This window comes from Sinohyriopsis cumingii, chromosome 7 (genome assembly GCF_028554795.1).
Source record: "Sinohyriopsis cumingii isolate HCF-2022 chromosome 7, ASM2855479v2, whole genome shotgun sequence".
Lineage (NCBI taxonomy): Eukaryota > Metazoa > Mollusca > Bivalvia > Unionida > Unionidae > Sinohyriopsis > Sinohyriopsis cumingii.
The window spans coordinates 101,014,891-101,042,772 of NC_142967.1; the positions used below are offsets into that span (position 1 = coordinate 101,014,891).

The 27,882-nt window shown below is 34.8% G+C and overlaps 1 protein-coding gene across 8 annotated transcripts in view; it reads right to left on the reverse strand.

The window, feature by feature from the left end:
- Positions 1 to 1,946: 1,946 nt before the first annotated feature.
- The window catches only part of LOC149795830 (uncharacterized), a 101,147-nt gene continuing 75,211 nt past the window's right edge, over positions 1,947 to 27,882 (reverse strand). For 4 of the 8 annotated variants that reach the window (XM_089965734.1, XM_089965733.1, XM_089965732.1 and 1 more), the window contains 5 exons: positions 13,730 to 13,994; positions 11,443 to 11,699; positions 10,762 to 10,872; positions 9,117 to 9,549; positions 1,947 to 2,103 (listed from right to left, as the gene is read on the reverse strand). In XM_089965734.1, the coding sequence (XP_089821860.1) occupies positions 1,952 to 2,103; positions 9,117 to 9,549; positions 10,762 to 10,872; positions 11,443 to 11,699; positions 13,730 to 13,886 (1,110 nt within the window). In that variant the 5' untranslated portion in view covers positions 13,887 to 13,994 and the 3' untranslated portion in view covers positions 1,947 to 1,951. Of the gene's footprint in view, positions 2,104 to 9,116; positions 9,550 to 10,761; positions 10,873 to 11,442; positions 11,700 to 13,474; positions 13,705 to 13,729; positions 13,995 to 15,414; positions 15,610 to 27,882 lie in introns of those variants that run through there. The other 4 variants (XM_089965730.1, XM_089965731.1, XM_089965737.1 and 1 more) reach the window with 3 other exon arrangements.

The window sequence follows — 27,882 nt, forward strand, 5'->3', positions numbered from 1 at the left end:
ATCGTCAGGGTCTATGTACTTCATTATACAGACGATTGTGCCGCATCAACGTGTGGAGCTTATAGCTTAGTCAGTCAGAGAATTTTAGGAATCCGATAATTCAGCAACTTACACAACTTACCAAGTGTAGTTTTTGATAACTTACGATAAAATGGAAATGTATAGTCCAAGAGAATTTTGCCTTTATTAAATAGTATATAATTGTAATACTGAAATAAACAAATTTAATTTCAATATATTTTAATAGAAAATTACTTTCAATAAAATTTAATGAAACATTACGTTTAATACAATTTAGAGAACATTTCAGTCTTATTACTTTTGCTAAAAAATACTGTCCTAATACATGCATGATAGCTGCACTATCTATGATACCCTGTTTCACTCTTGTACTATTTATGGATTCCAAGTATGTGTTTTCCAATGAATGAGTTTCCAAAAAATGAGACAAACACGTGCTCAATTCTGGGACGGTACATGCAAGTAAGGTCCAGCAATGGAGGAGTTTCGAAGCGTGAAGCAGATTCATGTGAGCTACGAAGGATGGATGTATCATATGTCCCAATCTTTACCTATATAATATAAATTATACGGATGATGTTTTCATATAAATTTGTACACTAAAATATACAAAGATTCCTTATATAGATATAATGAACGTCAGTTTTAAATTGATAAAACAGTTATATGTAAGTATAACTTGTTCCATATATATTTTTGTATCAATTAATTTTGATTTCATTTGTCTATATATACACAATGACCGGTTAAATTCTTTTTGTCTTCTATATAGCCTTCTATTGATTGATATTGGTATACTGGGACTTTTTTCAACCATAATGAAAGTTTTAATTGAAAATCTAGAAACAAAAGATTACAGGAGAACGCGAACCGAGCACTGTTTGTAATATATAGAAAACATTTTAATTTCCTAATTTCCAAATCTAGATCGTCACCTAATATTAATCAATCATTTGATATTATCCATGTCTCGCCACACATGTGAGAAGTCTGAAGTTTTAAAGTTTACAGTAGTTTAAAAAGGATAAAGTTTTCTGCATTTCTTAATCTGTTAATACACAGCATATTGGTAATGATTTCATCATATAGCCTACTGCTGTGTTTATCTTGCATATAACTAGTCAGCATCCATATTTGACATTATTGAATTTAAGTGATATCTTTAAACATATTCGAAGAAATTTTAGCCTTCTTCCACACTTTCTTGCAATTATCATGTGCCAAGAAGTGGCTCTCTTCAATGATTACAATCAATAATTTCCTTTGACACTAGGAACAACTTTGATCCATTCAGTCATGCGCAGTGTGACTTCACTGGTGAGCTAATCAGAACATCATTGGTTTCTTCATAGTTAGTTTCTCATTTTTATTTAATGTACTGTTTTTTTGGGTTTAACGCCATTTCTTAGTGCAAGATGGGCTAAAAATGGCGGCCCGTAGTTGGTGGAGTAGGGACCCGGGAAATCACCGGTAAGAACCATCGAGCCACGGAAGTCTACAGGCAGCTTTCTCACATACATACATTGGCCGAGCTCGAGATTCGAACCCACGCGGAAAGAGAGAGGTGAGATGGCATTGATCAGTAAAGGCAATCACTTTAGACCATTCGATCACCCGGAATCGACCTGCAATTGATCTAGGGTCGATGATAAAGCCAGATAATGTTTTATCTGTGGAGAACATAAATAAACGTATGCTTGAACTTATACCCCAAAATAACCCATTCAGCCAAACATACAAACAAACATACAAATAAACAAACACATGACACGCATGCCCCTTCATTGACAGAGGTCAGGGCCACTTCGAGAGTTTCAGGCCCTTAGATCCTGGTTATATTGAAATTTGGAAGTGTATCGAATGTCAAAACAAACCAATATAATTTATTATATAAACATTTAAAAGACAACCAAGTACACAACGAATATGTTCAAGATTGTTTATTTAAGAAAAGCTTTTCAAGGCCCCTATTGGTTGAGGGCGGGCCATATGACCTATATGGCCCTCTCCACTCTGATTGGACCTGGTGGCACATGAAGAAGACTTGATCAAATGGGAATGTAGGGTAAAGACATTTCTTTCCTAAAATAAAAAGAAAGGAAATAGCAACCACATCAATTCAATTCATTATATGAAACAGCAATCACATCAACCCTATTCATTATGAGTAACATCATTACTATCAGTCCAACTCATTATGAGTAACATCATTAACATCAATCCAATACATTATGAGTAACATCATTAATATCAATCCAACTCATTATGAGTAACATCATTAATATCAATCCAACTCATTTTGAGTAACTTCATTAATATCAATTCAATTCATTATGAGTAACATCATTATATCAATTCAATTCATTATGATTAACATAGCTAAACTCAATCCGATTCATTTTGAGTAACATCATTAATATCAATTCAATCCATTATGAGTAACATCGTTAATATCAATCCAAATCATTGTGAGTAACATCATTAATATCAATTCAATTCATTACGAGTAACATCATTAATATCAATCCAGTTCATTCTGAGTAACATCATTAATATCAGTTCAATTCATTATGAGTAACATCACTAATATCAATCCAATTCATTGTGAGTAACATCATTAATATCAATCCAATTCATCGTGAGTAACATCATTAATATCAATTCAACTCATTATGAGTACCATCATTAATATCAATCCAACTCATTATATGTAACAGCAATCATATCAACCATACTCATTATGAGTAACATCATTAATATCAATCCAACTCATTATATGTAACAGCAATCATATCAACCATACTCATTATGAGTAACATCATTAATATCAATTCAACTCATTATATGTAACAGCAATCACATCAACCCTATTCATTATGAGTAACATCATTAATATCAATCTAACTCATTATGAGTAACATAATTAACATCAATCCAACTCATTATGAGTAACATCATTGATATCAATCCAACTCATTATGAGTAAAATCATTAAGATCAATCCAACTCATTTTGAGTAACATCATTAATATCAGTTCAATTCATTATGAGTAACATGATTAATATCAATCCAACTCATTATGAGTAACATGATTAATATCAATCCAACTCATTATGAGTAACATCATTAATATCAATTCAATTCATTATGAATAACATCATTAAAATCAATTCAATTTATTGTGAGTAACATTATTAATATCAATTCAATTCTTTGTGAGTAACATCATTAATATCAATCCGATTCATTGTGAGTAACAACATTGATATCAATCCAACTCATTATGAGTAACATTAAGATCAATCCAACTCATTACGAGTAACATCATTAAGATTAATCCAACTCATTTTGAGTAACATCATTAATATCAATCCAATTCATTATGAGTAACATCATTAATATCAATCCAATTCATTATGAGTAACATCATTAATATCAATCCAACTAATTATATGTAACAACAATCACATAAGCCCTATAATTATGAGTAACATCATTAATATCAATCCAACTCATTATATGTAACAGCAATCATATCAACCCTACTCATTATGAGTAACATCATTAATATCAATTCAACTCATTATATATAACAGCAATCATATCAAGTGAACTGTTTTTTGAATAACAGCAATCACATCAATCCAGTTCATTATGTGTAATAGGAGTAATCATATCGATCCAATTCACTCAGTAAAACTGCAACTACATCAATGAAATTCATTCTGTACAACAGGAATCTCATCACTCCAATCCATTAGATGTGTCAACAATTACATCAGTCGAATTCATTATGCATAACAGAGATCACATCAATTCAATTAATGATGTATAAGAGCAGTAACATAAATCCAATTGATGATGTGGAACAACAATTACATTCGTGATGTGTAACAGCAATCAATCATATCAATCCAATTCATTATGTTCAACAGTAACCACATCATTAAGTGTAACAGTAATCACATTGATGTAATCCATTTAGTGAAACAGCAATCACATCAATCCAATTCACTAGGTGTAACATCAATCACATCAATTTAATACATGTTGTGTAACAGTAAGCACATCACTACGATTCACTAAGTGTAACATCAATCCCATCAATCCAATTCATATTGTTTAAGAGCTATCAAAACTAATTCATTACGTGTAACAATAATCATTTCATTCCAATTCATTTACTGAAACATGAATCACATAAATCAAATTCATTTCGTGTAACAGCAATTATATCAACCAAATTCATTTAGTGAAACAGCAATCAGATCAATCCATCAATTATGTGTAACAGCAGTCACGTCACTCCAGTACATTATGTGTCACAGGAATCACATCGATCCAATTCATCATGTGTAACAGGAATCATATCAATCCAATTCATTATGTGTAACAGGAATCACATCAATCCAATTCATCATGTGTAATAGGAATCACATCAGTCCAATTCATTATGTGTAACAGGAATTACATCAATCCAATTCATTATGTTTAACAGGAATCACATCGATCCAATTCATTACGTGTAACAGGAATCACATCAGTCCAATTCATTATGTGTAATAGGAATCACATCAGTCCAATTCATTATGTGTAACAGGAATCACATCGATCCAATTCGTTATGTGTAACAGCAATCACATCAATCCAATTCATTATGTGTAACATGAATCACATCAATCCAATTCAGTATGTGAAAAAGCAATCACATCAATCTTATTCATCATGTGTAACAGCAATCATATAAATCGAATTCATTATGTGTTACAGCAATCACATCAAGTCAGTTTATTCTGTGTAACAACAATCATATTGCTTCAATTCATTACGTGTAACAGCAACCAAATCATTCCAATTCATTATGTTTCACAGCAATGATATAATTCCAATTCAGTAATTTAGTATGTGTGAACAGCATTCACAAGAACCGAAGTCATTATTTGTAAGAGTAAACTCTTCAAAGTAAATCATTATGTGTAACAGGAACCATATCACTCCAATTCATTATGTGCGATAGGAGTCACATCAATCCAATTCATTACGTGTGATAGCAGTCGTATCAATCCATTTCGTTATGTGCAACAGCAGTCACAAAAATCCACTTCATTTTGCTTAACAGCAGACACATGCATTCAATTCATTTTGTGTAAGAGCAACCACACCATGCCAATTACTTTAGTGAAACAGCAATCACAACAGTGTGTATGTGTGTGTGTCTGCATGTGTGTGTGTGTGTGTGTGATTTGGATTGTTAACGTTAGCTTTAACAATTTTACAGTCATGTCGCTAAGATGACTGCAGTGTGGCAGTTTATAGTGATGTCTAGCACTGGGACATCATGCCGGAGTCATCAGCATCATGTCCCACCCAGTCACATTATCCTGACACCAGGCCGACCAATCCTAACACTAACATCTTAATGCTGAGAGCCATTTTTAAGAAACAAAAGTCTTTGGTATGACTCGGCCGGGGTGTGAACCCGCGACCACCCTTATTCGAGGCGGACGCTCTACTTCTCGAATTCATTATGTGTAACAGCAACCACATCACTACAATTCATTCAGTGAAATAGAAATCAAATTAATCTAATGAATTATGTATAACAGCAATCACAAGACTCGAACTGATTTTTGTATAATAGCAAAACACAAATTCAATTAATTTTTTGTGTTAACAGAAAACTCATCTCCGCATTATGGGCGAATGTTTTCCAGACGGAGCAGTTGCTGAAATTAGAATGTGGTGTAAAGATCTTGTATTTGGACACGTCCCCTCGATGTCGTATCGGAAGGGGAAGGCGAGGAGTTAACCAGATAGTACCTGGGAACAGAGTAATTCAGACGAGCACGCAAACGCTTTTTTATTGCAGAGTTCGAGATTAAATTGATCTTTCGTCTTTCTGTTTTGTGTCATATATTTTAGGTCCTATATTTCACTGTATTTTCTTATCCGCAAAAAATGGATATAACCATTATAAGAATTTTCTTTTGGGCTGAACTAATTTCTTGAACTCTGCAAACACAGGTACAAATATATGCGAATACACGTGCATTCAGGCATATAACACAACTCTAGAACGACCACGTTTGCAAATGGAATGCTTTATTGTATACAAAAATAGTATGGTTATGTACATATAGTTTTTGGAGGTCACGAGATCAAGTAATGCATTATGCTTAGCACTTACAAAAAAATAGTACTTAGTACTTACATGCCTTAATATAGTGCAAGTCAACTTGAAATGCAATTCATATATTATAAACAGTAAACAATAACAAAATTAACATGAATTCATAATTTTGTATATATAACGTTATTTAAATTGAAAAGCAACAACCACAAAAAATGTCTCAAAAAGCAAAGGCAAGCAAAAATTAGATGCATCAAGAACACATGGTAATTCATCTGAACTTAAAAATTTTTAAAATTATAGTCACAGGGGACATTCCTTCAACGTACACTTCCTCGTTTGAAGAAATATGTTCAAATTAAATATTATGCTTACAAAAAATTAAACATATACTGTATTGGTATAAATTAACAATTACAACTGACAAACAAGAACTACAGCTTATCTCAAGACAAAGCATAATCAACAAACATGTTACGTGTTAAGATACACTGAATGACGTTCACACAAAATGATTATAATACTATTTGTCTTAGGAAAAGACAGCGGAGAAAAATATGAAATCAAAAACTCTTTTCTGTAGAACATTTTGCAATTACATCTTTAGACTGGATAGGAGTTTTGGAAATTGAAATTACAAATTCTAAATGTGATGAACTGTATACCTTTCATTGCTGGGTACTTCTAAAGTATAATACGATGTATATCAAGAAATTTAGAAAAAAGAATTCAAGAAAAATCAAAATAATTAGACCCTACTTCTTCCTCTTGAGTTTGCAAGAATGCAAGTTACAAATAATGTTATATATTGGAATATAATTTTTTACAGAAGAAACCTAAAAGTGCCCCAAACCTTTCATGCCAAATCATCATAAAAGTAAATATTGAAGACTTTTTTTTTCTGATAAAATCATTGCAAACTGGTAAATCTAGCATGATAAAGGATATTCACCGTTTACATTCGCTTATAAGACGTGTCCAATTGCAAACTGTAAAGACTGGATCTGCCGTCCCATATGGAATCGGCATATCTGGGTCAGTACAGTTTGTTATGAGTAATTAGTAGAATAATCAAGATAGATCCTGATCTACAGGATCATGATGCTACAGCAGATCAGGATCCTTGACATTTGCAGAAGGACTCGACTTATAAGCGAGTATACCTATAATATATGGAGTCATATCAACATAACTGAACCAAAAAGTGAAAAACTATGCACGTGCTTTTTTCTTACTAGGAAAGTAAAACAATTTAGTTGCATGCGTGCATCTCTTGTGTGCAAAAACAAGCATTACAGGCACTTCACACACATGTACACGGCAAATGACAAGTATTAACCAAGTAAAGCCGTACGAATTCATTAAGTACGATCATAGACATGCATTTACACACGCGTTGTTAGAAATAACGTTCACATTCACCCAATGAGATGTTTCAAAAGCATGCACATATTTTCGGTGCCAAATAATGATCATAATGGAATTTTGAAGCGAAACAATAACATTCTATTTATAAGTATTCAAAAAATCCCAAGTGGTATCTCGATGATTTGCGGGTGGTATGTTTGCTCACAACTCATTTCAGCCGCCTACGTTCTGGTATATTTATATTCTAAAAATACTTCCAATCACAGGAGTTTCATATGCAAAATGAGCTGGGTCCAGGTTTATAAAAATAAACAAGTTCACTTGTACTAAGATGAATATGTTTTCTTACCTACTGTATAATCTACATTAGTAAAAAATAACATCAAGTTAGGAAATAGGTTGGCTATGGTCACGTAACTGCATTAAGTTCACTGCAATTACGTTTTTGTTGTACGCATTTTCAACTTTTCGGTTATGTACTGTCAACAAGATCCAGGACAAGAGGTTTCTCGTAAATGGAATGACCTCGGTGGAGGATTACTTTAATATCGATCCGACTACCTGGGCTTAATGAAGGGGTAACTAAAGGGGAAATTAAATGCGCAGTATGACAATGGGGTTAAATGTTTCAGTCGCATACGGTAAATTTAGATAAATAATGATTTCACAAAGTTTTACGAAGATTTTCTTTTTCATTACGAGGTATGATGAATGGTTTATCAAAAATAGGCTACTAAAAATTCGTACTGGAAAATGCCCCAAATAAATAAATATACTGATACAAAAATATAAAACAATAAAATATTTCGATAGGCAGTTTTTATAACGTGTGACAGGGACACATTTTACGAAAAGGTAGAATAAATGCTTCTTCATCTTTAAAAAAATCAGGATTCTCTCTCTCTCTCTCTCTCTCTCTCTCATTGAAAAGTTAGTATTTATGAATTTTCGATAATAGGCATGCAAGTATACCTGATGTTTCCAGAACACATATTTTTAAATAGCAAATAGTATGTAGAAGAATTAATGAACACAAACAGCGAAAAGTAAAAAAAAAAATTGTCTAAATTGTTAATGGGAAAAATCTCCGATCCCAGAGAAAAATATAGTACAAAATGTTGAGATAATTAATACAAAACTCTCAAAATGACTTTGGACATAGTGTAAAAAACATAAACAAAATTAAATCTGTCAAAGATAGACCTTTGGTCTTCTCTTATCATTATGCGAGATATGCATGTGGCGGCAGAAAACATTACTTCATATCACGCTGTTCACGTATCCATCCTTCAAGGATTTCTGGAAAGTGCATCATGGAAAATAAAAGTTTATATCTGACGTACATGTAAATAGCTAGTTTTTCGGTGGATTCGGTCACGATATGTTTTCACTGGTTGCATATCAACAGGGCCACTTCTTTCCACTAGTCAAATTTAAACGTTGCCGGTTAGATCCTCATTTAAAAAAAATAAAGCGTAGAAAGTCCATAGTCCATAATTTTGTCGCACCTTTCAATTTTCAAAAGATAATAATGCAATCTCTTAAAAAATACTTTTTATCCTTTTAGAGCCTAAGATGATCTGTTTTTCCCCTTACCCTTCCTGTTTTTCCGTTGCTTCTTCGACTTGTTCTTCTTTCCTTTTCCTTTTCCCTTCTTCTGCCCTTTAGGTTTACATACTAGTCTTCTTTTTGGGTGGCACTTTAACTCACATTTACTGAGACTTGAATCGACGTTGTCCTTAAAATGTGTGGTTAAGCTAGCAAGGATTTCCTGTCCTTGGGTCAGCACAGTCTCATTTAAGTTCATCAGCTCAGTGTTGCTTTTGGTTTGAAAATCATGAGAAAATTTCCAGATTTTCGGGATTATACCCTTCTCGTCCAATGCAAGACCCTCTGCCAGGTTCTTCATGTTGCACAACGCTCTTCGAATTCCTTTGATGGCTTTGTCAGTCCACTCACTGCTATGGAACATATTTAGGTAAGCAGCCAATATCGTTAAACTTGAGTAGTTTCTGTATATTATCTTCTCCTGGAAAGTAAAATGTTTTGGCATTATTGCAGCTTTTCGGCCATGTATCTCGCAGTGGGCTGCGTGGGGTTGGTTTAGAGGTCAACAAGTAAGACGGTCTAGTTCATTGTTCCCCAGGAAATATCAGGGAAATGAAACTTGTACGAATTTTTCCCTTTACTACTGACAGAAAGGAGAGCTAAACTTATGACATTCACTACCAAAAGAAGTTTCCACAAGAGAAGACAATTTTTATTTATGAAACAATTAAGTTTAAGCGCCGTAAGAATTTTATACATAAAACTACGCACTCTATGTAATTATTAAGCGCATCTGTATTAACCCATACCTAATAACAATTATGTTTCATACTTTATTCGTCTTTAATGAAGGGAATTCATACGTGGACATTAACGTAACACAGGAGAGCTCCCTATAAATTCAGCAATATATAGCTGTATCCTGCTTGGTGTTTTAGGAAAAGAAAAATAAACCCAACTTTTTTTGGTATAAAAATACATTTGTTCGTTGTTTGCAAGCTACGTTTTTTTTTTACGCTCATAGCGACAGGGTCTTACAAATATTCTGTTTTCTCGACAATTTTTGACTGTTTATTATCAAAGCAGTTTAGTACGTGGCGCAAATAATTTTGAAATAAAATCATTATGTTTAAGTTAGTAATCGTCCAGAAAGTATTCACATCAGAAGAACGGAACCATTATATCTTGTATAAATTGTGCATCCCCAAAAGGTAATTATGATGCCCCAGTACCAATGAAAATAGTTGTTTCGTGTGAATTTTAGCTCTCCTTCTCCGCTTGAAGTACACTGACTTTTATATTGAAAAACGCTTTGTCTTCTTTATTAATATTATAGAGGGTTTCATCACTTGATCGACTGGTTGACTAGTTCAGTATTTTAGGAAGAAACCCACACCAGCACATGAATGACTATTTGGTGGCCAAGAGATACACAACCGAGTTTCAGTCTGGGCTAGTGTTGACAGAATCAGAACCCTCGGCACATTTATTTTGTATCTGACACGTTAGCAGTCCAGCCAACGTGTTACTCTTGGGTAAAGACAGAGCAAAAGTGCATCAGTGTAATCTCCAATAAAGCAAGACCAATAATTAGGACAGAAACAGAAGTAAAACATGAATACAGAGTTAGTGCCACCAAAGAAATAAAATGCAGATTTATCGAGACAATTTTGCGCTTATTGACGGAACTTACTGTTTCTTTGTTGTTCTCTCCGTTGATCAATTTATCAAAGGTTATGTTGCTCGCTGGGTCCTCAAGCTCCTCTATTTTCACATGTGAAGGTTCAGAACCATGGGCGCTCCTCTGTACAATGCAAATTTAATTGAAGCGATTATCGGCTTGTTATCAAAGTTTGAACTGAATGCGTTAAAACATGATATAGTCGATGCTGACAACAATATATTAATGTAATAGACACCCTTTGTTTAGAAAATAATTCTATTAAATCTTTAAGCCATTAAACAAAAGGCCAAACTGTATTCTCAACGAATCTCCGTAGTTTTATTTCAAACATCGCCGTATCGATGGGAAATGTAATGAAAAGGCGAAGGAATGTTCAAGTTTGATATTACATAATTACACGAATTACAGTGTTTTCCTATATTTACGTCTTTCGAAATCGGCTCCAGATCAGTTTGTATTTTTTCTGAAAGCGATGTCTCGTGTAAATTAAGATAATGCAAAGTTCGCAATGAAATAGATGTAATACAAGAAATCAACGAAACAAATACCATTCCCTATCAACGCAGCTATGATTTAAACCCGCATCATATAGTAAATTTCCAATTTAAAAATATAAGATTAAATAGAATAAACCCTTATTAATCAGACTTTTTCCACAAAATTGTATGATATGTCGAGTCATGTACTTACAAATGTATCAAATGCCTTGGTTAGACTCTGCGTTATTTCTATGAAGAGAATGTTAAGTTTTGGAATCCACCTCTGTGTTATATCAGCTACATTACACATCGTGTTCTCTGGAATGTGGACTGGGCTAGGCATTTTCTGGTCGTTGTCGTTGCACGGGTCTTCCCAGTATGTCTTGGCATTGTGAGATCTCGAATGTAAATGTAATCCTAGAGTCCACGTGATCACACCAAAAAATACGACCAGGTTTATTAGATTCGCTGAAACAGAACGCACAAAGACATATAAATAGAATAATTTCTTTAAGACGAAGCAGCAGTTTTAATGTGCACCAAAATGGGATTCCCAAAGTCAGATATATTGGGATCAAGTCGAAACGAATAATTAGTTGTTTTTTTTTTTTAAATTATATATGTCATGTAAAGCCTATCTTGTGCTGAAAAATGGCAAACCCTACAACAACAACTACGACAACTTTCGCTTCATTAAACTGAGGAGTCTGCACGTTGAGATACCGAAATCCTTTTAGCACAATTTCCATCGAACCGCGAGAATGAGCATGAATTTCGCATATATTAGTGTTCAAAACAACAACACTCACGGCGAGACCTAGTTGAACTACTTTCACATATTTTGTTTTTTTTTTAGCTTGGAAAAATCATACCTTACACACTATATCTTTTGATGCAGCCGTTGGGTTCTTGTGACTTGCATGTCGTAATTTTGTTGTTGCTTTTTCTTTTACTTTTCTTTTCGCTTTGTTTTAAATAATTTTTTTTTGCCGCCAATGGATCGTCATTTAAATATGAAGGAGCTAAATGCACATCAAGTTAAGATAAATCTGATCGAAAATATTGCTATATGAAACCCATAATTTCATCGCGATTTCATTAGACCTGTTCGTCTTTCTTTCTCTGAATATTTTCAATTCCAGTGCTGCAAACAATCTGAAACATTACCTGAACAGCATTTGAAAGCATTATTTTATTAATTCATTTCCTTCATTATTGATTATTTTCGTTAAAAATGAAACAATATCCCCATACATATAGTTAAAAAATGTTTTTTGTTTGACATCCCTGAGTTCTAGGGCGTAATGTGTGCGTTAAATGCTGAATAATATTAATAAAAATAATACAAATAACCAGATTACAACTACTACTACCACTACTAATACAATTATTACATTCTCTCGTGTTGCTAGTGCCAAGTATAAATAGTTATAAAGTACTAGCATCTAAAATTAAGTTTTATACGAAGGAAATATCAAATTTGATGTGATAGAATCTCTTTACGCAAATCATCGTGACTGAAAAACACGGATCATAATGATTTGCTACAGAAAATACAATAGTTTCAATGAACCTTTGGGTAAGACACTCTATTGTTCTTCACTAGTTGATACATTATGTTTATTAGTCATATTTAAAATAAGCACCTTATATCTTTTCATGGCGATATTTATGATTAGTTAGAAACACATGCTTCCGATAATATTGTCCCCGGACCCAAACCTGACGTATACTAACCGCAGACGGTCTATTGTTTCAAATTTTATTATTTGCGTCCGTGCTTTCACATTTATGAGGCTGTTAATTTTGCCACTAATGTTTCTCTCACATGCCCTTCTAGTTAAGTGCACTAAAAGTAAAACTAAATAATTATCATCATGCTCAGAAGTTTTACCATTATTTAAAGATTTATCTGCAACTTGTTCATACACTGAAACTTTGCTCACATTGTAAATATATTTTAATCCTAAGTATTTTGTCTTTTATCTGTCTGTCTGCTTACCTACTTATTCATTTCTTCTAATTTTGATGCTACTTATATATTTCTCTGCAAAGATTATTCAGGTTCCACAAGCAATACAATTGTTATTATTATTATTGACTTAAACACACACACACACACACACACACACACACACACATAATTCAACATCTGAACTATTGGACAAACACGTACATTAATCTTGATATTGTTCTGGTTATATAATTGTGTCAGGTCACATGATCATTAAGTATCTTCTTACCTTCCCTCATATTAGACGATATAAAAGATAACTTAGAAATTTGAGCGGTTCGAGTACACCGTTTTGCTTGACAATGTTTCTTCTTTTTATTTAGCTGTCCCATTTTAAGCCTTAATATACTCTGTTAATTGGAATTTCTTCTGTTCTGTTTGTAGAATTCAGCATCAAATTGTGAAACAACCAATGAACAGGTTAGTTTCGGCTACTATCAAGGGTGACTAATAATGTAAATTCCTATATGGTAGTTAGACTCACCGAGGACACTTTCCAACTGAGCGCACATACGGAGCTCGAAAACAAATTTGCTTACAGTTACAATCAATACTACTGTGCAAAATCCCGCCATCACATAACTATAGGTTTTAAATTTAGATTGACGGGGAGTGAGAGGCTCCAGAAAGGAGTGTGTCATATCTTCCAACGGCGAAATACTCCTGGAAAGTCAGTGTCTTTAGAAATCATGATCACATCCGAGTATAGATACAACGTTTCTGTTGCAGGTTCTTGTAAAGTAAATACACTGCAAAAAAAAAAAATAATAAAAAAAATAAAAAATAAAAAAAAAAATAAAAAAAAACATACATACATACATACATACATACAAACTCACATACACGGATATTACGGTATAATAAGCCTTTCTGTCGAACCGAGCTACAATATATATTTGAATCTTTAACTGAAGTACTTTAGCAAACAATACTAACATTTGTATTAGGAATACCTAAATATAGGTATCTCGACGGTTGTTGGACTATTATATTGGACACTCATTTCGCGTCCACAAACGTCTCGTATCAAAGATTGGATCCCCATTCTCTCTCTCTCTCTCTCTCTCTGGTGGCCTAGTGGTTACAGCGTCCGCCTTGGATGCGGGAGGTCTTGGGTTCGATCCCCGGCCGAGTCATACCAAAGACTTACAAAAATGGCACTAACAGTTGCCTCGCTTGGCGCTCAACATTAAAAGGTTAGTGTTAGTACTGGTCGGCCTGGTGTCAAGATAATATGACTGGGTGGGAAATCATGCTACATGTCTGCGGCATGATGCCCCAGAGAGAAATTGTTAAAGCTACGTTAAAAATCTCTCTCTCTCTCTCTCTCTCTCTCTCTCTCTCTCTATATATATATATATATATATATATATATATATATATATATATATATATATATATATATATATATATATATATATAATTAAACTGGTGCTTTCCATTTTTTCGTTTACCTTTAAATGTAGCACTGTAATAGTTGATACATGTTTTTATGCACTTTTCAAAAGGATGAACGATATAAAGAAAAATAGGTAAATTACGGTTGTATTCGTGAATGTGTCACAGAGAGAGAGAGAGAGAGAGAGAGAGAGAGGTAGTGAGCGACCTCTTTTTTGTAACAGAATTTAGTATGAACTGAAATGGAATATAATAATACATACTAATGGCCCTCGTGCTCGCAGCGTTTTGCAACAATTGCTTGTATACTTATGATACATTAGGCTATCATCGATATCGTTTCTCACCACCACCACCACCACCACCGTCATACATGTTTCGTTTGATTTCATATATACACTATTGCGACAAAACGAAATTTATCAAAAACTGATTACTTGCGTGACAACCAAGTCGAATAAAGATAAGGGAATATATAAGCACAGGAATGCAATATATTATTCTCATCAACTCACTCATGTAGTGTTGCGATTTTTCCTTAGAAAACGCGTCCACTAGGGACGAAAATGCTCGATGGAAAAAAAGTATTCGCGTTGTAGCGAACACTAAGTATTGTCTTCTTGGATGCTGTTATATTAGTAACTTTACAGTGTTAGTAATAAAGGTCTGTTATGTGGCGTACCGAGTTGAATTTCAAAATGAAAGATCTCCGGTTTGGTTCTTAACAGAGTTGAAATTTGTTTCTATACAAAATGAGAACCACATCGTTACCTATATAAAAACGCACCGCTCCGGAGGTCTAAGTGGTTAGAGCGTCCGTCTCAGATGCTGGAGGTCGCGGGTTTGAACCCTGGACGAGTCATACCATGTGACTGGGTGGGACACGATGCTACATGTCTGTGGTATGATGCCCCATTGTTAGACATCATTTTATACTGCCACCCTGCAGATATCGTAGCGATATCACTGGAAAATTGTTAAAGCTATGTTAAAAATGCAAATCACAAACACGCCTATATTAAAACACAATCATAAAAACGCAGACTAAACCCAACCCGTAATCAAGATAAATACAAGCCTACGATTAGAAAACGGTTGAAAACAAAATATGTCAGCAAACAAATTTTGTCTACGTAATACGTTTCCTAGGCATTTAAATTTAAAATTTATAATTTGATAATTAACGTTGTATAAAGTACGATCGTAGATCGTAGATACAACTTTGCTGCACAAAATACCCCTACACTACCTGTGCGGGTGTATGTTGTACAGTAACTACATTATAACCCCACCCCGACGTAAAGCTAATGACAACAAGGTGGGCGATTTGCAAAACTGTATGATACAGTTGAATGGTTAAAATGTTACATAACATTCAAAATAATTCAATATATGCTGAAATATCACTACTTAAAAAAACACACATGAGAACACCAATACTTGATAAACCAATACCAAAACAGATGAACAAACATTGCGAACACATTCGATACATTTTCAGACTTGCAAAGAATGTATTTGTACACGGACATATATAAACAGAATTATAAACAAAAATAGGGTTTCACCCGAACGCTTTCAGATGTGATGCCTTTTACCAAAACAAAAATAACTTTCAACAAGCATTTAAACAAGAACAAATACAAATTAACAAACATATCAACCTATACGGTTATAATTTAAACTCAATGATCAAAAAATTCTTTAAAGATTCGCACACACACACACACACACACACACACACACACATATATATATATATATATATATATATATATATATATATATATATATATATATATATATATATATATATATATATATATATATATATTAGCTGAACAAATATTAAGAGCATTTCAGGGATCTGTTGGACATAATCTTATCGAGTTAAACGTTGTACAGGCTTTTCCAGTTGTTCTTTGCCGGTGTTGATATTCGTCAACCTGATAACTAGAAATAACTTGTATCTTATAAAATAAAAAGACCAGAAAAAAGAAATAAGAACAAAAGAAATCCATACCAAGAAAAAAGAAAACTAACACAGATAGATCGTGCGATTTGAACGTTGTTACATTATATAATTTCTTTCATGTATTTTGATTCCATAACAAAATAGAAAACTCAAGAAGGTTGCTAACTTTTTCAACAATTCAGTCGTGTACACTACTGTCCTATTTCCCTGTAAGACGCAATCACGCGATAATCAACTGCTTCTGTAATGATAGCTAAACAACAATTATGGATGTAATTTATATTGTCCCTCTTACTTTGTACACACATTTAAGTATAATTGATTTTATAACACGTCCATTTTCTACAGGATCATTTTTTGCTATATCAGGTACATTCTGTAAGCTCATTTTCAGAAACAACTTTTTCATTCTCCTTAATACGTCTATGCACATTCTATCCTTGTGTCCAGAGGAGAGTGTGTCTTGGGCACGTCGTCTCAAAACCCAGGTTGTTTTTTATAATTGTACCAGTGAAACTTAACTTTAGTATCTTCATTATTCTACACCATGGTTCTGCCGTTTGCTGTGTAATTATTTTGATTTGCATTTTGATTATCATTAATTAAATGATTTTTATAAGGTTTATATCAATTGGTTGCTTTTGTGTTCTTTTTGTTTTGCTCATTCTTTTATTTATCTATTTTTGTTCGTGCTGAATAAAACTCAATCCAAAGTCTTCGTTTGGAGAAATCAGAACATCGAGATGCCGTTGATGTTGCATCTTGAACCGCTGCTGCTGCTGCGGAACATATAATGCTAGCAGTACATTTCCTCGTATCTTTAGAGAAAGAGTTTATAGGAAAGATACGAGTGGAAAAAAATAGAACCACATTGTTTTAACCTCCCTTCGTCACTCTCTAGTCACAATAATATTTTCTCTTGTATACAATTATAAAGTTCATGCCTGTTTTCTCCAGAATAATTCTAACATTCTATTACAACCAAATCTAAATTGTAATTGCTTTAAATATTATTGTTATTTTTGGCACCATAATATTTACCTAATTTAATAACGTTTTCTTTTTCTGCTCAGTTGCTTACGGTAATAATTGCACTATTTGCTTTCATTTTGTGATAATTGCTTTCAAGTTATTTATCCTGGAAAATTTATTATTAATTTGTTGTTGCAATTCGCTCTCTAATTAAAAGTGCTAATGATTTGGCAATATCTTCATTAAATGTATGCTTTATAATTTTCTTCTAAAATTATCATCTTCATGATTTTATAGTCACATGACAATATTTCTGTAAGATGACTTCTTTTTGACAACTTTTGAATGCAACAAAAGCTTCGTATTATTTATGATACATTTTATTGCTTCTGGTATGCAACATGCTGCATACTGTGCATTAATATATTCAATTTCAGTTGTACTGTCGTTTTGGATTTTACAATTTCAGAATTAGACAATAAACAGTATCAATGCATTCTCTTGTTACAGTTCATTTAATAGTGTGAACGGTATTTGAGTACATCAATAATGTTTTCGTTTGATTCTTCCGATAACAGTTTTTAGATCATACTGAAATGTTCTTTCATACATATATAAAATAATGAGCTAAATACTATATTTGAACAATAAAAGAAATCAGTGTGATGCAGAGTTGGATACCACAAAATATTAAAAATGAAATCAATTTATACTTATTAAATACATGAGATGCATATCATAACCGTGGGGTTGGGATGGATGCCAGATCATCAGAAAGCTAGATATAAACAGGACGGCCTGTTAATGCACGTGATGCAGTAACAAAATGGGATATAGATGAGAATGATAACACTCTTATGACAAATTTCACTGATGTCGAAATAAAAAAACAACAACTAGAAACAGGAATTAGACGACGTTTATTTGTTAAAATATGGCCATACAACTGATGATCAATATTTACAAAGCAAACACCAGCAGCTCAAGAATTCTTGGTTATGATGATTTTACAACAGAAAACATTTACATTGAAATTAGGTAACATTCGAACTATAAATCATAATGATAATTCGTTTGAATATCACAACGTTGGGTGGTATAATAATGGAACAAGTGATGAGACAACAGCAAAACTGTTTAACACTATCAATATAAATGATGTGTTCATTAAAAACTGCAAAGAGTATGTTGATATACAGGACTGTATCACTATATTCTAAGCAAAGAAACAGGATGTTAAATATTATTTGATAACAATATTTGTACCAATAACCGTTATGTGGATATAGTTGATACTAATAATCGAAATTGCAATAATAAACTTCTTGAATGAAAGCTGGCGATTCAAGGAAAGGCACATTGGACATAGGTGCACATAAAATGAAGACAAATTAAAAATCTGTTCATAATAAAAATCTGTCATAAAATACAAAGAGGAATACAATCATTTCTTTTTTACTAAAAAATGTCTAAGCATTTGAGTAAACCATATGTGCTGTAAATCAAAAAGTGAAAATAAATAATTGTTGGAGTTCACACAAATTAACCCAACGATAATGAATTGCAAATGTGAATAAAATGTATAGTAGAAGATCTAAATTCAGGTTATTATAACATTAAATGATTAACTGGCACATACGTAATAAACAATGTAGGAACTAGCATAGTTAGAAATCTGAGTTTTTTTTATATGCAAGATTTATCGATATCCGGGCTGGTACAGCGTCTGTGGCGGTACTTTGGGCAATTCAGTTTATGTTAATAATTGATTTTTAAAGTAGTCCTTGGTGCATGTAAAATACATTAATTTTGAAGTTGATGAAAGAGTAAAATATACCAAAATAAACCTGATGCATGATTGTTATTGGCTACTGGTTGGCAAAACTGGAAAAGGTAAGACAAGCTTATTACTTAGTATATTAGAAACTATAGTCAAGAGGACACTGTAACTCAGTGATTGACAACCAAAGAATGATATTCTAATATAAGTTTTTAATGTATTAAACAACTGACTAAAAACATTTGGAATTTCTCCTGCAAATATTACACAACTTAAGGATTTAGATAGTGATGCCAATAAAATATTTTTATTTCATGATAATACAAATAAAAGCAACACTATGCATATTTTTCCCTATCGCCAAAATGAACTCTCCCAATATGTATCGAACCCAATAATATTATGATGTGCAAAATTATCATATATATATATATATATATATATATATATATATATATATATATATATATATATATATATATATATATATATATATATATATATTATTTACCGTGCTGGATAATAAGGATATTCGACAAATTGTCAATGTTCACTGCTCTGGTGAGGATAGCAGAAAATTGTAGTCAGATATTTATATGCAAAGCAATAGCAAACACATTTGTTGCGTAGTTTCCATAAGAAAAGCGCTTAAATAATCATAGCGATATAGCTATGGCTTCGATAAGTTCTTTTTTATGTCTCGAGATATTTGCAGAATGCATCTACTAGCCTATGTCTGTCAGTCCCCAGCACAATCATCTGAATAACGCACTTAGACTAACAAGGACAGATTTCATTCCGTTTTCTTATAGTGAATAAGGTTGTTGCCTCCGCTTATTACAATCACGTGCTTAAAACCTCCATCAGATTTCCTTGGGACAAAACTCTCTCTCTCTCTCTCTCTCTCTCTCTCTCTCTCTCTCTCTCTCTATATATATATATATATATATATATATATATATATATATATATATCGCTCGGGTGGCCTGGCCTAGTGGTTAGCGCATCCGACTCAGATGCGGGAGGTCGTGGGTTCGATCACCGACCAAGCCATAACAAAGACTTATAAAAATGGTACTAACAGCTGCATTGCTTGGCGTTCATCATTAAGAGGTTAGTGTTAGGACTGGTCGGCCTGGTGTCAGGATAAAGTAACTGGGTGGGACATCATGCAAACAGTCTGAGAGACGATGTCCCAGTGCTAGACATCACTATAAACTGACACAATGCAGACATCGTAGCGATATGACTGAAATATTCATAAAGCTACGTTAATAATCCAAATTACATCACACACACACACACACACACACACACACACACAACAATGTTTTATTTTCACTGTTTGTGTTAGAACGTCTGCCTCGAACCCAGGCCGAGTCTCAACAAAGACTTATATAAATGGTACTAACAGTTGCCTCGCTAGGCGCTGAGCATTAAGGTTAGTGTAATGTTAGGACTGGTCGGCCTGGTGTTAGGATAATGTGACTGGGTGGAACACGGTGTTAGTGCTAGATATCACTATAAACTGCCACTCTGCTATGTTGCAAATCGCACACACACACACAAACACACACACACAAGACGTCATGGTCGAAAGGTGTAAGATGTTAAATGGCCGTATCTAATATTAGTATGGGATTAGTTTCATTGTACCATACAGTTCAATTTGTTTTTAAAATAAACGATTCATACAAAATATTTTTTGCACGGCAGGGTCGAAAAGATGTGTAATTTGGTAAAGGGCCGTATCACATATCGGTTTTAATTTCCCAGTTTTACTTGCATGGTTAATTGTACCTACGCGGAAACTTTCTTTTATTTGTTCGATGTGTTAATCAGAATGACACACTGTTTAATATCCATACTGGCACAGTCTATTACACTTGTGTTATGAATGGCTAGCATATTCACCTGGAATTTACATACGCTTGAAACGAAAAGTTGATTCCTAGAATAACGAATTCTATTTTCTGAAAATGTATTGGCAGGCCAATATACATATTATCATAACCTGTGTGTTAATGATGTATTATTTTCGGATGATCGGTTCTACTTTTTACCTGTGGTAATGACAGTCTATAAGAAGAGAAAGGAAACCAGGTCGCACAAAATTGTCGGAAATACAACTTCAGGCGCTTATATTACCGGTAGGCGAACAGCGTGTCGCAAATGTTCCGATACTGTGACGCCGAATTTAACTGGTTTTTTTTTAATTCTCCCTTATGCTGACAGAACCGTTACACCTACTGAGATGCCTGACATGTTCATATGATATCCCATCTACATAGTCTATCTACTAACATAAATACCGACCTAACTATATTCATGCATAAGTTTGCACCTACATACAAAATTACCTACATAACAGTGAATAAATCCATGTTCCTATCCAATCATCAATCCATTCACCCAGTATCAATATGTACATCTCAACTAACCTGCACAGTGCTTGCACGTTTGCAGCTTTTATTATCGCTGGATGTGTATCTTTCTGGTCTACACAGCGTTAGAAGAACGTTTTAATGAAATTAGCCTGGCCCGCTTCAGTTAGAGCAATAATCAAGAGTCGTTTTTTTCTTCTTCTATCAACAACTACATAAATCGAATATGTAAAAAGAAAGCGCGACAGTTTTACGCACGACTTTATAATTGTCAATTATATACGAGACCCTATTGTTTTATGCTGTATACAGTATTACCGAAGGACAATTGTACATTATTCTTATTGTTTAAAAACTTCATTCTGCACGATATCCATGTATACGTAACATTGACAAGTACAGTGTAAAAAAGTAGTATAGTGTATCCGTAATTATCGATTTTTAACGTAGCTTGAATAATCTCAGTCATGTCACTACGATGTCTGTAGTGTGGCAGTTTATAGTGATGTCTAGCACTGGGGCATCACGCCACAGACATGTGGCATCACGTCCGACCCAGTCACGTTATTATGACACTATGCCGACCAGTCCTAACACAAACCTTTTAATGCTGAGTGCAAAGCGATTCAGCTGCTAGGATTATTTTTAAAGGTCCTTTTTTATGGCTCGGTCGTAATTACGCGTGTGAACAACCGTTTTGCAGGAAAAAGCAACAAGACCTTCCAGTTGAAATATCACTTGATGTAAAATACGCTGTGTTGTGGATGCCTGTTTCAGAATATATACTCATTACTAAGGCTCTCCTTTCAACAATATAAATACTCTTAGGAAGTTGGCTTGACTATGTAGCAAATAAGGATGTTGCACGCGCCCTCTGATATCAAATGAAAGGATATAATCGGCTTTTGTAACAGTATTATTTGTACTGGTTCCTGTAAATAAACATTTTATTTTCTATCAAACTAGTTTCCTTAACGTTTTAATCCAGATAAACGCATATTTTTATGTCTTGGATCATGCCAATAGTACAAAGTCCATTAAGCTCCAATCAGAGTATGTAAAGGTGAGAACTGAACAAAGTGAAAATTAATATATTTAAATAATTATGTCTCTGTAGGACTTTTTCATGGAACAAGTTTTTTTTTTTTGTGTGCAGGGAAATTGGTGGGCGGGTGGATGCACCTACAGTCATACCTGCAAAGACACAAACATTTTGTACAGAAAGAACGTTCACAAGCACATCCGGAAGTTTCTCACGTATTTTTAAAAAATGTGACATATATTTTAAATCTAATATTTGTATGGTTACCTAAGTCTTCCCCGTAAATTTCAACGTTAGAACAATCGAATCCCCCCAAAGTTCATGCCTTCAAAAAAGAAATACATAAAAAAATAAAAATAGACTGACGATGATGAGGCCGTCTCGGGGGCTACGCCAGAGGGCCCCGATAAGGGAGCTACCACTAGTAGGAGATGATCTCATTTCTGACACATAATAAACCTTAACAGCTCTGCATTTAGTTTTCAAATTGTGTGGGTTGAGTCTTGTCCAAAATATCAAAGCAATGGTCAAATTTATTTTAAGCCGAGAGGACCAATGTTTTTTTTTTCGTATGCAGATTAAGATAGTTGGTGGATGGCTTAGCAAACTTGGTCAAGTCACGTCCTCAGTCTAGGTCGATATACGAGTAGTTATATGGGATACTTTGGCGTAAATGGAAATCCCAGTCAAAAAGGTCGTGGGACACTTTGGCAACAAGGTCAATTTAACATGGGGAAATTTAACATGGTATGAATGGGAATTGAACATAGCGACAAGGGATTGGGCCACTTTAACGTCAATGGGACCTTAACGTTAAATATGGTTATATAAAATTTGGCGTTAATGGGAATTTAACATGGGAATGTCACCTGGAGGTCAATGGGAATTGAACATTGGTGACGTCATGGGGTTTATAGGGTCAAAACATTTATAGGGTGAAATGTATCTGTATGGAAAAAGGGTTGATAGGGAAAAACACAGACATACAGAAACAAACAGATACACATCCAAACACACAGAAAAGAGGACAAAGATGTTCCAAAGAGAAACTCGCAGATAGAATAGAGACTCCAAAAGAAACGTCTATTGTATGAGTACAAAACATGTATTCAGTTATATACATGGGCTCTCTGGCCTGTGCTATGGTCTAAGCTCTATTCATTTAATACCTACACATTTGGACATGAAACAAACCTATTTACAAGTTATTTAGTTCTTGGTATTAGAAAACTACTTTTTAAAACTAAATTTCAGAACAAACCGCGTATTATACAACGTATTATCATTTCATAAAAGAATGCCATTTTCTTTCACGATAAATTAAATGTTCATTTTTAAGAAAAAGCTAAAACCTGTAACAAACAATCAAAACGAACAAATTCGTGTTTTTCTCTATATCCGTCATACAGGTTGTTTAAAAAATGGTCAGCTACCATTTGTGTCCCAGCGTATATGTTTCCCATCACGTACTCCCTTTCATTCGTTAATATGATGTTATGTTCATCGTGCTAAGTACACTTATCGGTAAGCAGATCAAATGCAGTAATTGTCTTCTTCCCATGGAGGTAAACGTATGTCATATGGATGATCACTTTTCCATTGGTGATGTCAAGTTTTTCTCTCATCGCAATCACGTCTTCAGTAGCCTCAAAAGTTTGGAAGAAGTTAATTCTGCAGGTGTACTAAACCCAATACACACAGGAGAGTTCAAACTTTCGTGATACATAGATAGGCTCATATGACCTCGTTCTTTGACTTGGCACTGACAATTGACTTCCTTTGACAGCGAGTCAAATAAGTCCGTAATGTAATCTGCTGTTTCCTTTGCTGGATGTCAGACGCGAAGTTTTTAAATTTCACCGTGTAAGTGTAAGCTGTCGTTCTAAATTTTCCCGAAATCGCTGTCTGAGTCATATACTAAAATACTCCATTAGGTCTACTGAATCTTTTTCCTTCTTGGACGTACTTGACTGTGACGGTATGGTGGTGGTGAAAGAGGCCAATGATGTTTGTTCCTTCTCGTTTTTCATCTGCGTAGAGCGATTCATCTTTCTCGTCGCTTGTCCTCGCAATGAAGTGTCATTCTAGGAAGTCGTCATTTTTTATACTGGGTAATATCAGCGTGTCCATAAAGTAAAGTATTGTGTCTGGAAGTTGCACTGGTTGCGCATACTTTTCCGTTGCGTTAGCAGGCTTCTTTAAAGGATCGATCCCTCCGTGTTCCATGAACAGTTCTCGAAATTTTCCACAGCAACACCGTAAAATGTCCACGTCGGAACGATACTACTTTTAAAATTTCCTCCTGAAAATCGAAGGGTTCGAAGCGTGAGTGTGGTACCAGGCGTAGAAAGCGTCTCGTTGTTCGGTGCGCATTTTGTCGGGGTCGTAATAGTGAGCCTCAGGCAAATGGAGCGGAGCGACGTGTTGATTGGCTTCGGTATTGAAATAGTGCGGCACGTAGCCTTTCATTTCAAACGTTTTAGGCATTCGGCTTAATGACATAGACAAGTAACTCATCGAATGTTTAAACTGCTCTTGTCCCACTTGTATGTAAATGATTTTGGCTCCGTTCAAATTGACTTTAGGACGTTCGGTACTTTGCTCCGTATAGTAGTATCTGAGAAGAAACTATCCATCGTATCCCAAACAATTATGAGTCATCACCGTGGCATTGCGATGACAATCTCCGTAACGTTCGATGTCCTCTTGGCTCCACGTCTCTTCGATTTGATCTAAGATACATCGGGCGAAATCGGCCAGCGTGTTAGGCCCCCGAAAGATTTTGTAACGTCCTCCGTGAATCTTGCTGCATTGAGGGCAACGACTAAAGATAGGCTCTTGGTAGCACTTCTCGCACGCTCGGTGAGCCACACAGAAATTAGGAATGTGAATGTCGGTCTCTTGAATGCATTCGAAATCGAAAAAGATGAAATTCCCTTTCTTCTGGTAATCTTCCTCTTGTTGGGGTTGGTAGTTTTGAATGTAGCATTCATTCTTTCAAGTCCACGATTTGGCGACAAATGTGATATCGTTTCTTTCCAAGACAAACGTGTAACTTGGCACTATTGGTACGTATGCCTTGTCCACAAGTAGAGCTCAATCTCAGGAGCTGACAAGCACTTTCGGCAGTGAACCTTGCGTCTTCAGATGTTGGTAACAGGTTGAACTAACAAAAGTGCGCTGACAAGCATGGCAATACACTCGTTCTTGTCCTTTGTCAAGACAGGGTTTAGAGACCAAATATACTTCACATTTCGATCCTCAATGCTTGTGCTGCTCTCGATTGTTTTAGCCATAGTCAAATTTTCACAGTAATAACCGTTTTCCAGGAATGCAGTGATACTGGTGATGGCATCGAAATGTTCATCGTGATGATAGACACGAATGTATTTTCCGTCTTTGAAATTTTTCCCTCGAAACAACAGAGGTCCACGCACTTCTTGAGGATGTACTTGCAAGGTGTAGCGTGCAGCTAAGACGTCTTGCAATTCAGGAAAGCCACAGGGTGTGTCTTTGGACAGGCCATCTTGTTGTAACAGGAGTTCTGCTGCTCTTTGTTGTTTGGCTTGGTTAGATTGTTGAATAGTTTTCCAGGCTCTTTTCCATTTTACCGTGTCGTTCTTGTCGGCATACGTTCATCCAATGACGATGACATGGGCTAAACACATCTTGGCTTGAGGGTTGTTAATTTGGACGAGGATCTTTTTGGTGCTACAGAAGGTCGTCCACCAATAACACCTATTTTGCGTCCTGTCCCTTGGGGAAGAGATACGTGGGTCATGGACAGTGTCGCTTTTCCATCGGTGATGTGAAACTTGTCGTTGTATTGTTGCTCGTGTTGAATCTTGTAGATGACTTTGGAAGGTGTCAATCATGATTGGCTCTAAACTCTATCCAAACGGGGGACTTCAGACTGTCGTGATGAATGGAAATCTCAAGCATTCGTCTTCTTTGGCTTCACGTATTCGTGTTAGTGTGGTTAACAAAGAATCCCATACATCGGTGATGCTTTCGCCAGCGGTACGTCGGGCTTGAAATCTTTAAACTACACAGTGTAAGTGTAAACCGTAGTTCTAAATTGTCTAGAGGAGAACTTGTCCGTCTTTCGAATGTGGTAATACTTTTCGGGTGATACTGGTGGACTTTGGTTTGGAGTAGGCTCTCTCTTCCTGGTCGCAGACGTGAAAGGTATTAGTTCAAATTTGCTCATGTCTTCGATTTGAGCGAACACTTATTTTCGTGTGTGAGGTGATAAGTCACGTCGCGTCCTGTTACGTTCTTCTTCGGTCTCACTGAAATCGTGCGATCGTTCCATCTCGATTGATGGTTCAGAACTGATTTAACCAAGTTCGTTCTCTCCATATATACCCTCTCTAGCTCTTGTTCTCACAATGGCTTGGTATATTTCACAAGGGCAAGTGAAGGCCAAACATACAGGAACTCAGCGACAGCTGTGCGTCTTAAACACCTCAAGGATCTTGACGACCATTCGATTCAAACCTACCACGAAAGGAAAAGGTTGCAAGAAAAACAGACTGTTGGTGTCCTCAAGAGAGCTAGTGACGGTACTGTGCCGTTAGGACACGTACGTACTCCAGAAAACCACGCTACTGGACAACGATGTCTCCTTCTCTGTCACTTCTACTTTGTCGTTGACAACGTTGTCTACCAACCCTGTTTTAATACACGATTCCCTTCATTTTATATTTTTAAACAAATACTAAATCCATGTTTAAAAGAACGACTCTTTTTCGACAGAGCTACGGCGTCTCCTCCTGCTGTTACCACAGTTGCTGTACCTACAAAGGTGATCTTTCCTAAGACCAAAGAATGAGACAGAAGTTATGAATTTTAGTGGATAACAAATAACAAATGTCAAGCTCCTATGTTCCACTTCTGTTGGTGATAATAAATTGTGCTATTTCACATTTTCTAAAGTGGAAATATTTGCAAGCCGTACAAAAATTATATGACTTTGGCTTTTGACACTTGCACGGACTCTTCACTTTATAAGTGTCACGAGAAAAAATGTATATCCAATTTTTACCTTTTCCAAAACACGCACACACTTGCAACGTGATCAGAA